This window comes from Saccostrea echinata, unplaced genomic scaffold (assembly GCF_033153115.1).
Source record: "Saccostrea echinata isolate AGI-Se365-2 ecotype Australia unplaced genomic scaffold, CSIRO_AGI_Sech_v1 ptg000054l, whole genome shotgun sequence".
NCBI lineage: Eukaryota > Metazoa > Mollusca > Bivalvia > Ostreida > Ostreidae > Saccostrea > Saccostrea echinata.
Window position 1 is genome coordinate 22,119,121 of NW_026889803.1, and position 17,045 is coordinate 22,136,165.

Here is a 17,045-nt window from a genome sequence, read left to right on the forward strand (position 1 = left end):
CGAAAGGAAATTTAAAAGAAGAGGAAATTATTTTTAGCAATGAACATGTTTTGTTTTCTTAGGTACATCATGGGTCTCTATATTCTATTTACTTTTAAAGTTGGCGCTTTAGAAAAATTGTCTGGTGACTAAAAATTTCCATTGGGGACTAAATTTTTTTGATAAGGCGCCAGCTGGCGCCTAAATTTTAGAGGCCACTTAGAGGCCTGCTATATATACTCTGTTTGCCTCCTAGATACCTAGGAGCAGAAAAGAGGTTTTTCAAAGAAATAATGCATTTTCACCATACATTCAATATAGCCCCACCTTAAGACCAGACACCTTGACCCTGGGGAACACAAACAGGGTGCACCATGGGCCGTTTAACGTGGAGGCCCCGCCACAGTAAAATTTTTCTGCACCACAGTTCAAAAATCAGTGCCATAGTTCTGCCACAGTTAGAATATTAGTGCCACAGTAGAATCGTCATCATCAATAAGAGAGACATATAAATTTATAAAATAAATAAACCTCCAAATTATGTACCACTTTTCAGTTTCTAATGATAAACTGTTAATCTACACTAATTAGGGCCCAATGTTTGGCTTGCACAAGCAATTATCTTCTAAACCTCGCTGGACACTTAAATGAAAAGAGACAATTAAGCCATTTTTTTCACACTTCACGATGATTGCAAATGATATTTTTTTTAAATATTAATTCATGCTTTAATAGTTCTTCAGATAACCAAGTTTCTAAACTTGCATTGGCACTGTGAGTCAAACACTGTACGTGTTTCGCAATCATGTTGAAAAAATAACAATAGATCCACCAAAATATTATTTTATGACTCTAAACTGTTTAAGTATTTTTAAAATTCGCAAGTTTTAAGATATTTCAGTCTTCAGACTGATAACTACAAATATATATACATGTAAATGTTAGTGTGATTGTGTGACTTACTAGAATTTTCTCTGCATGTCCTTTAATGAACATTGTATAATTTTTTCTTTTGTAAACAAAATTATTATTATTTAAAAAAAATTTGTTAATCAATTTGCCAAACAATAAATGTCATTTGTGTATTAAATTATTGATTCAATGGGGTTGTGTGTTTTTCATTTATTTCTTGATTCTTTCATGAATTCGGTCTCAAAATGACAGCAAATATCAATACTTCGCGTAAGTCTTGTGCCACAGTTAAATTTGAAATGATGGAGAACCCTTCAATTTTCACAATTTTTGAAGAGACAGCCTTGTTCGTCATTACCACATACTTAGTTTATCTGCTCAATACCCAGGAGCAGAGAAGATTTTTGAGAAATTAATGCCTTGCCCAGGGGCCATGAAATTCATAATTTTGGAAAAAGAACCCTTGCTCATCATAACTATGCACTCTGTTTGTGTCAGAGAAATAATGCAATTTTGGGTAATAATCAATAGATTTCCCCTCCCATGGAACCCCTGACCATGCAAATATTACAGTTTTGGAGGAGGAAATCTTGGTCATCATAACCATGCCCCTAGTTAATCTGCTTTATATACAGAGCGTAAAGAAGATTTTTAAAGAATTTATGCATTTTCACAATATGATCATTACACCCCTGTCCTATCTCCAGAACCCTAACCCTGGGGCCATGAATTTCACAATAGAGGGTTCAATGCTTATTACAACTGTACCAGCAGTTTGACTGCTTGATGTCCAGGAGTAAAGAAGAAAAGTTTTAAAGATGCTATTGATCTTATGCTTTTAGCTCCATCCCCCATGTCCCAGGGGGCAAGGTACATGAAGTTCATAATTTTTTCCCTTCACTCCTAGATGATATATGCAGACATTGATTGTAATTGGTTGAACAGTTTCTGAGAAGAAGCTGAAAATGTTAATGGTTAACAGATGATTGACAACACATGTGGACAAAAACAGATAGCAATAGAACACCTGAGTGATTCAGGTGGCCTAAAAAATCAAAACCATTAAACACTAAAATATTACTTTAAAAAAGCTTCCATACTTACAGTTCAAATACAAGAAATATAAAAGTAGGTGTTTCAAAGGTATCATGAAGTTCAACTGAAAAGAAAAGAAATATATTTTACTTCAAGTATTTAAATCATTTCTTTCTCTGGCACAATGCACACCCAACATAAGGTTCCAGTGTCATAAAACTTGGGAAAACTCACTTTTTGATTGAAATGGATATTATTGTGGAAAAATGAGACAGATCAAAAGTGACCTCCTTTAAGGAGGCTCATTACACCTAAAGTTTATTTTAGATTGTAATGCAATTTTTTTGTAAAATGAATTTTGATTGGCTAATGAAATGATGTTTAATTAATTAGGCAGTTAAATGAGCATGAATGATTGTGAAAGCTTTCGATTGTGACATCATAATAGAGCAACGCAAAAACACAACACTCCTTGATGTATTTCATATAACAAAACTTAACAAAATAAGATGTTCACATCAAACAAAAGGCATAAATTGCATTAGAATGGGAATAACTATCTTCTAATTTGGTATTTGCGACCGTTAATGCTGGTTTAATGGTCGCAAACAACTGTTTTACCGGCTCCGCTTACGCATTGCCGCTAAAACTCAGTTTGCAACCCCTAAATCAGTATTAACGGTCGCAAATACCAAATTAGAAGATAGTTATTCCCTAATTTTATTAGAGCATTACTTATTATGAAGATTTCATAAATCCAAATGGAGGTACAATAAATATTTTTTAAGGATTTATTAACTTTTTTCTGAATTTGGTAAAAAAAAAATTATTTCAAGTTTCTTATTGATAAAATTGCAGAAATCTCTGTGTTAAGTGATGGATATCATCTTTAAATATGTAAACAAAATGAAACACTTCATAATATTTTAATATTATTTTTATTAGAAAAAATATTTTTCTCTAAAAAAAAAAAAAAAAAAAGAGTAATGTGATATTCTTTTTAATATGTGCAAAAATAATTTGGAGAATCAGTTATAAATAGATAAGGAATGTATTTAATGAATAACAAGTCACAAATTGAATGAAAAATGTTTAAAGATAACAAAATTCCAATTTAAAAAATAATTGGAATAAAAAGTCCACTTTCAAGAGTTATCTTTCCTTATTCCCCCAGACTCAAAACACTAAGGAACATTTGAACATCTAAAATTCAGGGGCCCGTTTCACATAAGAACTAAAGACTAAGACCAAACCCTTCAGTTGATTGTAAAACTTTGCAAAATTAGTGAGTCTGTTGAAAATCTCTAGCATAAAAATATCTTTTTATATTCCTTTTAAAAACATTAAAACCAATTAAATGAAAATTTAGAAAAGTTATAAGCAGAACCAAATTTTGGTCTAAGTCGTAAGTTCTTTTGCAAAACGGGCCCCAGATCAAGACTAAAATTTCCAAAGCATTTTTATATATTTCAAAAAAAGGACCAGTACACTAATCAATGAGAGTACAGTACTGTAATAGCACCAGTCAATTATTATTTCAACAAAGTTGTATATTTCAACTTGAATTTCCTCTGTACGTACATGTTGTCAATGGTAAAGTTTGCTGCTTTCACTATGACATTGAACATTACTTGTGTAGCAAAGATTTGACTTGTCATTTTCTTTGGTCTCTACTTAAAAATAACTCTTCTTTGTTTATGATTCATAACAAATCCTTTGATCTGTCACATTTTGTAGTACTGAGGCATAACAGGAAAAAATAATTAATTTTAACATTTTGAGATGCCCCCTCTGGAAACAAGATGGTATTTATTTTGTGTTTCTCACATATAAAGTACAATATAGTATAACTCATCGCATATTATAGTTTGAGCAAAAAGTCTATTGTAATGTTTGTATAATTTGCTTTGAAGTGCGAAAAATTGGCACTTCCCTATTTAATCCTATAGTGAATGTATTTGTATTTTGAGACGGTCCCTACAAAAATACGTTGATGGTGGATTTTTCCCTAAACTTGGCATGTACACTTAAGTCAATGTAAGTTACATATGGTATAAAAATAAAGAATTTCTCTATTGAATTCTCTATTGTAGTTTTCACACAATAAAACCCCAATCAGCTCCCTTAAGTTTCATGACCCTGGAACAAGGTCAAAAAACATCTTTAAATTTCATTTTCAAGATCAAGAAATTTGATACATTGGCACTATAACATACTTCAAGATGTGTAAAATTGGTTAAGAGCTCTGCAAAGTAATTTCTGTAATTTCTTGTTTAGTTTAGTAGGAATTATGGACAGTAGTCAGGTGGTGAGGAAATCTTAAACTTTTTTTTTGATAAAGTGCATCTGACTTTGACAAAGACACAGATCATCATGGAAAGTAAAAATGTGGGTTTTTATTTGAAATTTCATTTGGATGATATAATGAAAATCTCAGGTTTTTTAAAAGTGCAGCCAGTGGCTGCAAACAAACTTTGTCAATTGAAGATTCACAGATTCTTTATCAAAGGACTTAAACTACAGTGTTGAAAAAAAAAACACTTCAAGAAAAAAACCTATGGGAAGTGTTACTTTGGCTCAGGCAGGTTTAAACTCAATCTTCTTTTTCATAAATTACAGTGTTGAAAAAAAAAACACTTCACAAAAAAAGTCTATGGGAAGTGTAACTTTAGCTGGCAGGTTTAAACTCAATTTTCTTCTTCATGGATTTGCTACTTTTGCAATATCTTTTCTAATTTCTGGATGTTTTAAACCTTGATTTCTCTCTACAATTTTTCTTTTTAAATACTGTCTGATTTTGTTATCACTGCCATCCAATAATATATTATTGGACTGGTTTATTATTATTATTGGATGGCTACAGGTAAACTTTTACACTGCAAGAACAAATGCATAACATCACAGCAATGTTTTTATTTCTACTTACTAATATGTTCATGGCCTTTACACATTTTAAGAATGTTAATTTCCCTTAAAGTATCCTTTTTGGTGAGGTCTGCTTCATATATTTCTGACTTTTCCCCACTGATATCAATGATTTTTACAGCAAATTCTCTTCCTGTTTCTTTTTCTACACATCGTCTCACTATACTGCTGATCCCTCTGAAAATATGAAGTACAAAACATTAATGAAACATTTACATAACCACCATTATTAATTTAATCCCATCTTGAAACATAATCCTAGATCTTCTACCAGAAGTCTCTCATGAGACTGCAGCTCTACTGGTTTGTACTTAAAACAAAGGAAGCACTTGGACCTGAAACTTTGCAACAGCAATAAATAGAATAATGATCCTTGGTTTAGTCTTTTTTTTTGTGGCAAGATTTATTGCAATCAGACTTAAACTATAGGAGGAGTAGCCTTTTAAAAGAATTTTACAGAAATTTCAATAAAACAATAAAGACAATTATGTATCTCAGTGTAGTCTACTTGTATGCCAAATTATATTGAAATCAGACCAAAATGTAAGAGGAGTAGCATTTGAAAGTATTTTGAGAAAAATTTTATTTTTAGTAACCATGGCAACACCATCCATGGAAATCAAAAACTAATAAAAAGAATTATGTATCTTAGTGTAGTCTACATGTGTGCCAAGTTATACTGAAATCAGACCAAAATTGTAGGAGGAGTAGCATTTTGAAAGTTTTCATAGAAATTTCTATTTTTAGTAACCATGGCAACACCCTTCATTGAAATCAAAAACCAATAAAGAGAATTAGGTATCTTAGAGTAGTCTACTTGTGTGCCAAGTTATGCTGAAATTAGACCCAAATTGTAGGAGGAGTAGCATTTTGAAAGTTTTCAAAGAAATTTCTTTATGTAGTAACCATTCATCGAAATCAAAAACTGATACACAGAATCATGTATCTTAGTGTAGTCTACTGGTTTGCCAAGTTATATTGAAATCAGACTAAAACTGTAGGAGGAGTAGCATTTTTGAAATTATTTCCCAAAAAATCTCTATTTTTAGTAACCATGGCAACACTGTTCATTGAAATCAAAAACACATATAAACAGATATATTTATGTGCCAAGTTACATTGAAATTAGAGCAAAACTGTAGGAGGAGTAGCCTTTTGAAAATGTTTACAGATGGAAGGACAGACAGACAGAGGGACAGACAGACGACGGACATCTTACTATCACATAAGCTCTTCTGGTCTGTGACCAGTAGAGCAAACAAGAGGCCCAAGGGCTTTAATGGTCACCTGAGTAAAATACAACAATTTAGAGGATCCATAAACTGATAAATGAAGCTTTGTTGCCCAAAAGCAAGAAAAATAGTATGATTATCATCAACAAAATAATTGGTCTGGTATCTATCTGCCCCCCCCACCCCCCCTTCCCTTATCACTATTACCATGCAGACTATTAACAAAATGTCTAATTTTTAACCCCATACAATTTCTTCTCACATTGGCCTCTCTTGGCCTTTGAAGAACATTTAAAAAGATAAGTTATTTTTGTCTCATTTTTATTCATCTATTATTTCCAAGTCATTAAAACTATGAAAGTACTTTTTGTATTATACAATAAATATTCCTGCATCATTCTCTTATTCTATTAAGCTTTCAAATATATTATTTACACTGATTAATTATCAAAGGTAAATGGCAAAGGGGAATAACTTTACTCAGCAGAATACGAAGTAATAGAACCCTGGCAAGGACCAGAAAACTTGACTAAATGGTCCAGGTGTTCAAAATTCTGGTAAAAATACCCTTGCATATTAAAACTTTTACTCTGTTTGCCTTGAACATCTCCAGAAGCATAGAAGATTTTCAAAGAAATGCATTTTCACTATAATAATCAATAGAGCCCCGCCCTAACACCAGAACCCCTGATCCTGGAGCCATGAAATTCACAATTTTGGAAGAGGCAACCATGCTCATCATACCTGTGCACTAAGTTAGTTCATTTAATACTCAGGAGCAGAGAAGAAGATTTTCAAAGAATTAATGCAGTTCTGCTATATAATCAATAGAGCCCCACCATATCACCTGAACCCCTGACCCATGTTCCATGAAAATCAGAAATTTGGAAGAGGCAACATAACCATGTACTTAGTTAGTTTATTTAATACCCAGGAGCAGAGAAAAAGATTTTCAAAGAATTAATGCATTTTCACTATGTAATCAATAGACCCCTGCCCTAACACCAGAACCCTTGACCCTGGGGCCATGAAATTCACAATTTTGGAAGAGGAACTCTTGCTCATCATAACTATGTACTTAGTTACTTTATTTAATACCAGGAGCAGAGAAGAAGATTTTCAAAGAATTAATGCATTTTCACTACATAATCAATAGAGCCCCGCCCTAACACATGGACCCCTGATCCTGGTGCCATGAAATTCACAATTTTGGAAGAGGCACTCTTGTTCAAATAACCATGTACATAGTTAGTTTATTTAATACCCAGGGGCAGAGAAGAATATTTTCAAAGAATTAATGCATTTTCACTATATAATTAATAGAGCCCCGCCCTAACACCAGATCCCCTGATCCTGGGGCCATGAAATTCGCAATTTTGGAAGAACCACTCTTGCTCAACATAACCATGTACTTAGTTAGTTTTTTTTAATACCCAGGAGCAGAGAATAATATTTTCAAAGAATTAATGCATTTTCACTATGTAATCAATAAAGCCCAGTCCTTAACACCAGAATCCCTGACCCAAGGGCCATGAAATTCACAATTCTGGAAGAGGCACTCATGCATTATAACTATGTACTAAGTTATTTTAATACCCAGGGGTAGAGAAGATTTTCAAAGCAATAATGCACTTTCACTATATGATCTACATAGTCCCACCCTAGCACCAGAACCCCTGCTCCTGGGGCCATGAATTTCACAACTTTGGTAGAGGGCTCAATACTTATTACAATCATGCCAACAGTTTGACTGTTTAATGTCCAGGAGTAAAGAAGAAGATTTTTATAGATTGTATTAATTTTGGTGGTTTTAGCCCTACCCCTCAGGCCCCAGGGGGGCAGGGACCATGAAATTCACAATTTTTGTTTCCCTTCACCCATAGATGCTATATGCCAAATTTGGTTAAGTGGTTTCAGAGAAGAAGCTAAAAATGTTCAAATGTTAACACACAACCCACGATGCACACCGCACACACGGACAAAGACAGATAGCAATAGGTCACCTGAGTGTCTCAGGTGACCTAAAAACTTATCATAACTAGTGTTGTCAAATCGGATGATTTTTAGTGACCAGTTACTTGCTTACTTTTCCAATCGAGTAACCGGTTACTCGGATGTTTTTCTTCAGGCTTCTAAACATCCTTGTTCGCGATGCATACACTAATTAGTTACTGTAATATACACTAAATGTATATCTAACATCATTTAAATCATTACAATTTCTATATTTATCTTATCATTTGTAAAAGAAAAGCAATATCTTCTTAATACACTTCGAAATAGTTGGCTGTTTTGCTTTGTGTGTGTGTGTATATATATATATATATATATATATATATATATATATATATATATATCAGGGTTCTCCATCATTTTAGATTTAACTGTGGCGCAAGACTTACGCAAAGTGCTAATATTCGCGGTCATTTCGCGACCGAATTTGCGAAGGAACCATGAAATAAGTTGAAAAACACAGTGCTCCTATGAATCACTAGTTTAATACACAAATTAAATAATGGCATTAACTAACTGGAAAAATGATTTATAAACTCAGTAATAAAAATTTAATCAATAAAACATAGTGTAAAATAAAATTAGGATGTTTCCGAAATATATGTATACTGTGACAAAAGACCCACCCCCCTTAAATAAACAAATATTAGTTTATAGAATCTGAAAATACAATGTAATAGTAACAATAATTACAACTTTCTCGCATTTAACCCTAATTTAATTCATCATTTAATTCTTCATTAAAGGTCAGACAAAATTCTGGTAGGTCACCAGTCATATTTACATCTAGTCTGTATATTTGCAATTATCAGTCTGTGGTATCTTAAAACTTGTGAATCAAAATAATTAAAAAAAAGAGTTTAATGTCGTCAAATTATATTTTGTGGATGTATTCATTATTTGTTAATATTTCAACATTACAAAAATACATGAATATTTACGATCAATACTAGTACGATGTTTTGACTTCATATTGCTAATGCAATTTTAGAAACTTACATATAGTTATCTGTAAAACTGTTAAAGCAATTAATTAACTGGTATTTTAAAATTCAGTTCTAATTATCATGAATTGTGAAAAAAATAGCTTGTCGCTTTTCATTCATGTGTCTAGCGAGGTCTGGAAGATAATCAATTGTAAAAGCCAAACAGTGGATTCTATAATTAGAGCACATTTTTTTAACAGCTGAAACACGCCTTTATGGTGCATAATTAAGAGGTTTATTTGATTAATAAATTTATATATTTATCTTACTGACGACGACAATCTTACTGTGGCTCTTATATTTTAACTGTGGTGGAACTGTGGCACTGATTTTTTAACTGTGGCGCTAGAGAATTTAACTGTGGCGGGGCCGCCACGTTAAACAGCCCATGGAGAACCCTGTATATATATATAAAATCCAAATTCAAATGAATATTGTTATTCTTATATTGTTTAAAATATGCCTCTAAATCATTTTGAAAAAGAATGGCCGCAAAATTTAAAAAGTAGGTCACCGTGACCTACTTTTGAGTCAACATGATATGAGGTCCTTAGATGCATAAACTGACAAGATTTGATGATCCTAGTCCTTATAGTAAGCAAAATATCAACATTTTAATAAAATATAATTTTTGGTCAACTTTGAAGTGACCTTGAGACCATGCCCTTTGCCCCAGGGTAAATTTCCGTGCAAATTTTTATCTACAACATATCCTCATCCTTTTGTGTAAGTTTGGTGATAATCTGCTCAGTGGTTCTTGAGAAGATTTTTTAGCAACCAGTACTTTTGTTTCTATTTTCCTAATTATCTCCCCTTGTTTAAGGGTCACAACTCTAGTTTTAGTATAAACGGGAGCCCTTAGGCCAAGGATACCATGTGACAAATTTGACAATAATTGGCCAAGGGGTTCTTGAGTTATGGCCCATATTCTAAAAAGTTTATGCACACTGCACGCCGCACAAATGGCCATAGCATTAGCTCTTTGAGCCTTTGGCTCAGAAGAGCTAATGATGATGACTTTGTTGCACAATAACATGTCGGTGAGATAATTATGTATCCGTATTCAAAAGTAACTGCATGTAAATTAATTTCCCCCCACAGGTTAAAAACTGTCCATGGTAGCTGTAGCCAGAGACATTGTTTAGGTCTCTGTTATAGCCTACAATCTAAGCAACATTCTTTAGAAAAGGATCGCTTATGCATCAGATGTGTGGAATAAAACTATGGGTGAAGTGAAGTCCATTTGAAGGTGAAATAAACAATAGCCTAAAGAAATGAAATATTTCAATTATTAAAGAAAACAAGTATATACCATATATACAGGCATATAGTATCGTTTTTGAATTTGGCAGCCAGAAAAATTATTTTACACTTAAAGATTACCTGCAGTAGCGATTTATTTTTTGAAATGATAAAGATCACGATAAAATAATACGAAAGAAAAAAACCGCATCAAAATCTATGCACAAATAACGAAGTTATTGCGCTTCAAAAGTGCCTATTTTTACCTGTTATGAAAATCCAATCAAGCGAAAATAGAAATGATCGATAACGAGGCTCTACTGGCGTGACGTCACAACATGTACCGCATAAGCGGGTCAGTATTAACGACAATGAGATTAACTTGGAAAACAACGACGATTTTAGCTTTGATATGAGGCATTGGTCTATAAGTTTTAAAAATTAAGACGGAATAATTATTGAGCTTTGCATCAGACCTTACTAGGCTGAACCAGAAACCGATTCTAAGAAGGAATTTAGATTTCAAAACAGCCTACAGCCAGGGTCGTGTATACTACAATTAAAGTTCCTGTATATATCTCCCTGTTACTGCCTACTGAATATGACTGGAAAAAAAAATCATCAAAGTCAAAATACAGGAATTTTCAATTCTATATTTTCAATGTCCTAAAACAGTTCGTTCATCAAGCTGTTAACTATTTCCACAAGATCTTCATAACTATCGGCTTAATGATAATTGACAATTTTCTCGTTTGGATAAAAATTCTTCTATGTCTAAATTTGATAATCAGTTATTACCATTTAGCAATCAGCAAAAACAATATTATCAATTTAATTTTACTTCAACTGTTCAAGGTCACAACCAAATATATTTTCAAAAATCGGGTCCATCATTCTCAATATACAAGTAATTAAAACTAATTGTTAAATATTTAATGATACCCGCGTACTCCTAATTATGATAATGTACTTATAATGTTTTTGTCACTGTACTAATTAAAATTAATTTACAAAATAAAAATTTAAAACACGTTACATTATATCAAATAGTGCATCTGCAATGCTAAACCTTCTTATGTAGTCTTCAGATATCTTTGATATAATTTTAAAGAAAACATTAAGGTTAAAAAAAAATATGCATACAAACTTCTAAAGTGCAGAACTGTAAAGTACCCGGTTCTTCAAATAATAATCTACGGTCCTAATTACAGAAGACCCCCCTCCCTTTATCAAATCTGTAATAAATTCAGAAACAAAACTCATAATTTATGTAATTCCGATCGTTAGCGGTTTTATGAATAATTAAAATTCTAAATGTATGTTGAATTTAGAAGAATAACATGTCAACTGAGAAAAAAAAATCATTTTTTTAATTATCACTAATTCAAGAGACAATCTATTATAATTCAGTAAAATATGAACAAAAAGTTAGGTGAATATACATGTACTTGTGTTTTGTATATTTTTTTAAAACTGTATACAAATCACCATTTGACATGCTAAACAGTTGTAATTAATTAAAGTGTAAAATATTTAATCCATCAGATTTTTCAACAAGTTCTTGGTAATCTGTTTAATTTACACGTGTGGTGGGGTAGGACTCGGGATTACGTGATTAATACACTTGCTATGGTCAAGACCGATGACTTGGAAAGGTGTGATAAACATTCGGTGCTTCCGGCTATTACTTATGTCCCACTATGTATTTGCCAAAGGAGCCGATGAATGTCTCAAATTGCACCATTCAAGATTGCGTCGACTGATTTTGATTGACAGGTGAAACACGTGGATTTCGTACGTACAGTACCAACCAAACCCAACCTGACACCTAAGCAGTCCCAGAAAGCAGTCCCCGGGACTGCTTTGGGACCGCTCTGGGACTGCTGTGGGACTGCTCTGGGACTGCTGTGGGACTGCTCTGGGACTGCTCTAGAAAGCAGACCCAGCAGTTCCTGGGACTGCTTTCTGGGACTGCTTTGTTCACTCATGCATGAAAAAGGTTCTGAGTGACATGATAGCTCCGCCCCTTGTGTATTCTGAATTTGCAGGCTCCCTGTTGTTGTTTTGTTTACTTTCAGCAGAGAGGTGTTTAAGATCAAGAATAAAAAAAAACAAGGATTTTTTTACATTTTAATAAATAGAGATAGATATACATGTAATTACTAAATGTCTTCAGGGGCTGTAAATTTACACAATTGTAGTCTAGAATTAATTTTAAAAAATGAAAGTAGTTAAAAGGGAAGTCAGGAGATGACTTTTATCCTTTAAATTAAACTTTAATACAGGTGTTTGAAAAAAATATATATATCTAGGCCTATTTAATTAATTAATGCTAATTAAAACTTTAATACAGATGTTTGAAAAAAAAATGTCGAGGCCTATTTAATTAATTAATGCTGTCAAGTTACGGAATGTACTCAAAGTTTGCATTAGCACTATTTAAGAAAAAAACAAACAAACAAAAAAACAAACAAACAAACAAAACAAACTTGTCATTACAATAAGACATTCAGAGGGACGTACTGTACTGGATTTTTTTTAATTGAAAAAGCTAAAACCATATGCATGCTAAAAAAGAGCATTCCATGCTATTTTTTTCCGTAAAATGACTATGAAATAAAATTATTCTACCATTCTTCAGTCATTTAAACAATTATATTTGTGAACAATTATTGGGGGATTTATTTATGAATTTGTTTTTGATTTATAAACAAGTTATTAAATACGAAAGCCGGATAGGCTCATTTTTGACAAGATAAAAAAATAATTAACTCGTTATAATGAGATAGTTATCTCGTTATAACGAATTTGTATCTCGTTATAAGGAGTTAGTTATCTCGTTATAACGAGTTAGTTATCTCGTTATAACGAGTTAGTTATCTCGTTATAACGAGTTAGTATCTCGTTATAACGAGATAATTATCGCATTATAACGAGTTAGTATCTCGTTGTGACGAGTTAGTTATCTCATTATAACGAGTTAGTTATCTCGTTATAACGAGATAATTATCTCGTTATAACACGAGTTAGTATCTCGTTATAACGAGTTAGTTATCTCGTTATAACGAGATAATTATCTCGTTATAACGAGTTAGTTATGTCGTTATAACGAGACAGTTTTCTTGTTATTTCGAGACTTAATAGCAATATAGGAATAAAAATGGCTGCAGTTTTAAATGCCGTTGAATTTTTAGCAAGTATTATTATCAGTCAAATTTAACTTGAACAATTGATAAATGGTTGAAAATTTAATTTGCTCTGGGGTTTACTTATGATTAAATCTTGAACTATCTCGCTGTCAATAATCATAGCAACTCTAAGGCGAACACATTTACACATTTTCGTGAACTCCTCCTCAAATTGTTGCATTAGGATGCGATATTTTTCTTAAAATAATATTGCCAAACATACTTGCTTCAAACTTTGGCAATTTATTTATGACAACTATTTCTGATGAATGACACTGTTTCGATATGTTTTGGACGACTTACTGGTATACACTTTCATATATCAATTTCTATACCGCTAAAATTAAATATCAGAGACATATCGTTTATGCAACATATAATGTATAGATTACAGTGTTATACATATGTTACTTCTGAGATTCAGAAATGTTTTGAAGACGGGGGATGGTGAGACATCAGCAGTTAGATCATAGGCGTAGTAATGGAGGGGCTAATGTCAATACCACCACTTTTGAAAACGGGGCGGTCAGTAGTATCTTTGTGCCCCTTCCTCCATATTTTTTTTTTACCTGAGTAAATATCTCCCGAAAATAATGGCGAATACTCGTAGTTGGAATATCAAATCTATTTTTTTTTCTTTTTACTTGTCAAATATTTTACTTGGTTTACCCCCCCCCCCCCCTCCCCTTGAACTTCGTGACTTATGCATATTGTCCATGATAATGAGGAATGGTGAAGAGCAAAAATGATATTACATCCTTTTAAGTAATAAGACGTTAAATCTGATCTGCTGATATTGACATTTTATCTAATATTCTGTCATGATTCACTGTTTATATTTTTTGCGGGGGGGGGGGGGGGGGGGGGGGGGGGGGGTCCAAGTTGTGGAGATTCACGGAGACCTATTTGAGATTCACGTCTATTTGGCGGATCCTATATGTTTACCACCTAGTGTCAGAATGTCAAACCAGAGTTTACAAAACAAAAAAAAAAGTTTACAGAGTTTACAAAGCCAGTTCACTTTTATAATCTTTTTACTTAGGATTGATCAACGAATAGGCCTAATACTACATATGTACATTTATATTATTAATACAACATTGAAGCAATGTCGTTAATTATTTTCCTCATCACAATATTTATTATGTATACTTTACAAGCATATAATTTTTATTTCAAAAAGAGATTGATGATTTTTTTTTGGGGGGGGGTGGGGGGGGTAATAAATAGAGGATATTCAATGTTTTGTAGTTGATATGGAATTTATTTCACGAGTGGGACAGGAATTTTTTTTATATTTTCATGAGTGCGAAGCACGAGTGAAAATATCAAAAATCCTGTCTCAACATACAATACACATTTCTTGGCAAAATTTATGCTTGAAATACACCTTAAGTAATGCTTATCATATTGTAAACTTTAGATATTAAACTTTCATTCTATACCCAAAAAGGATCACATGTCAACTGTTTTTACTAATGCTGACCTTCACCTTTTATTGTAGCTTCCGTAGAATAAAGAGCTCCAAAAGTTTTTTTTTAATTCTACCAGATTGATAATAACGCAAAAATTACATATTGTAATTTAAGATTCCATGCCAAATTGGTAAATTAAAATGTTTCTTTCTTTTAATAAACAGAAGAAATATATAAATTATTAAGTGATAAGTTCAGTATTAGTTCTTGATATTCATCATATTTATTATTGAGGGGAAGGAGGGATTGATGATAAAAACAACGTGAATTTAGTTTTTTGTCAGACATTGAATTTTTATCTTGCCCCTTTAAGACGATAAAATTGAACTGGTATTCCTTGTTAACAGGCAAGGAATTATCAAAATATGATCGTTAAAGCCTAACAAATGGTTTCATATCCACATGATTTATTCGGAATATTCAAAATAATGGGATTATTTCTATGCATTTTTTATTGCGACAAATATTACGCAAACATTATTATAATTTTAACAAATTCAAGAAAGCTTGAACAGGGCAGTTAAATCAGCCAGAGTATATCATTGTTTCTGATCTCCTTGTACAAGTTGACAAAATTTTGATGTTATATACATTCCATTTGAAGATGACACTAATTCTATTTTGCAATTTTAAGGTATAACACAACAACATGAGGCGGTCACAAGTTTCCGTATATTTGTTTTCGGTCTTTCCAATAAACAATACTAATCAAAGGCATAACACAAAAAAACTAGTATGCTGTTCCATAAAATCTTTATCACGCACACTTCAAAGAAATTTGATCGACTTGCTTCTGTATATTTCCTATTAATAATGGTCTATTCTTTACTTAGATATATCAATTCTAGATCAATTTTATCTCGTAATAACAAGATAATTATCTCGTTATAACGAGATAACTAACTCGTTATAACGAAATAATTATCTCGTTATAACGAGATAACTAACACGTTATAACGAGATACTAACTCGTTATAACGAGATAACTAACTCGTTATAACGAGATAACTAACTCGTTATAATGAGATAATTTTCTCGTTATAACGAGATAACTAACTCATTATAACGAGAAAATTATCTCGTTATAACGAGATAACTAACTCGTTATAACAAGATATTAACTTGTTATAACGAGATACTAACTCGTTATAACGAGATACTAACTCGTTATTACGAGATAATTATCTCGTTATAACGAGTTAAATATTTTTTTTGTCTTGTCAAAAAATGAGCCTATCCGGCTTTCGTAATTAAAAGAGTAAATTAATTTATAAACATTTTAAAATATTGGGAATTGTGACTTATTTCTTATTTGTTTTGTTTGTGTTTTCCTGGCCGATTAATAAAAAGCAATACAAATGTATAAAATGGTGTCAACACCTGAGGTTTCAATCGCCTTCGGGGAAAGTCAATGCATGTTATTTGGGTATCAGTGTTACACAACACTGAACATGCTGGTCAACAATGACACTAATTTCAATCTATGTACTGCAAAAAATCTTCGTTTCAATAAATGTGTATAAATTTATTTCGGGATTAATTAATTTTGAACATAATCTGAGGGTTCCATTCGCGTGATTTGCACATGTTCACTCAAACGTTTATATAATAAAAGTATTATTGTTTTCTGTTAAATAGATAATCTAATGATAATTAAATTGGCAAGTCAGTGAAAACAATCGTGACTGAAATACAATACACAAAGAATTTTTCAAAAGCTCCAGTACTTAAGAAAACTGCATTCAGAGTACAGTATGGAAATCGGCCTTGCTCTATAATTATAAGGCCTATTTAAAGCTAGTTTTGATAGAAAAACTCAAGTTCAATTTTCTATAAAAAAAAATAAAAATAAAATAAATAAATATGGAAACCAATATCAATTACAGTAATTTATATATTGATTTATTTTGGTGAAAAATTAATATTCCACAAAACTGTGTTTAAATATTCATGTTATTAGTAGGTGTGAACGTCTTTTTTGTTCAATATTTATTATTTGTTTCTATACGCGTAGTGTGATTTTCTTAACAGTTAAAAAATGACTGTTGCATGAGAATT

General features: G+C 32.1%; 1 protein-coding gene across 1 annotated transcript in view; it reads right to left on the reverse strand.

Annotated features, from left to right (window-relative positions):
- LOC133206082 (phosphorylase b kinase gamma catalytic chain, liver/testis isoform-like) overlaps window positions 1-17,045 on the reverse strand; it is a 213,814-nt gene that overhangs the window by 157,102 nt on the left and 39,667 nt on the right. Inside the window, 2 exon segments of the mRNA XM_061342012.1 lie at window positions 1,996-2,050; window positions 4,853-5,028. Of these exon segments, the coding sequence (XP_061197996.1) occupies window positions 1,996-2,050; window positions 4,853-5,028 (231 nt within the window).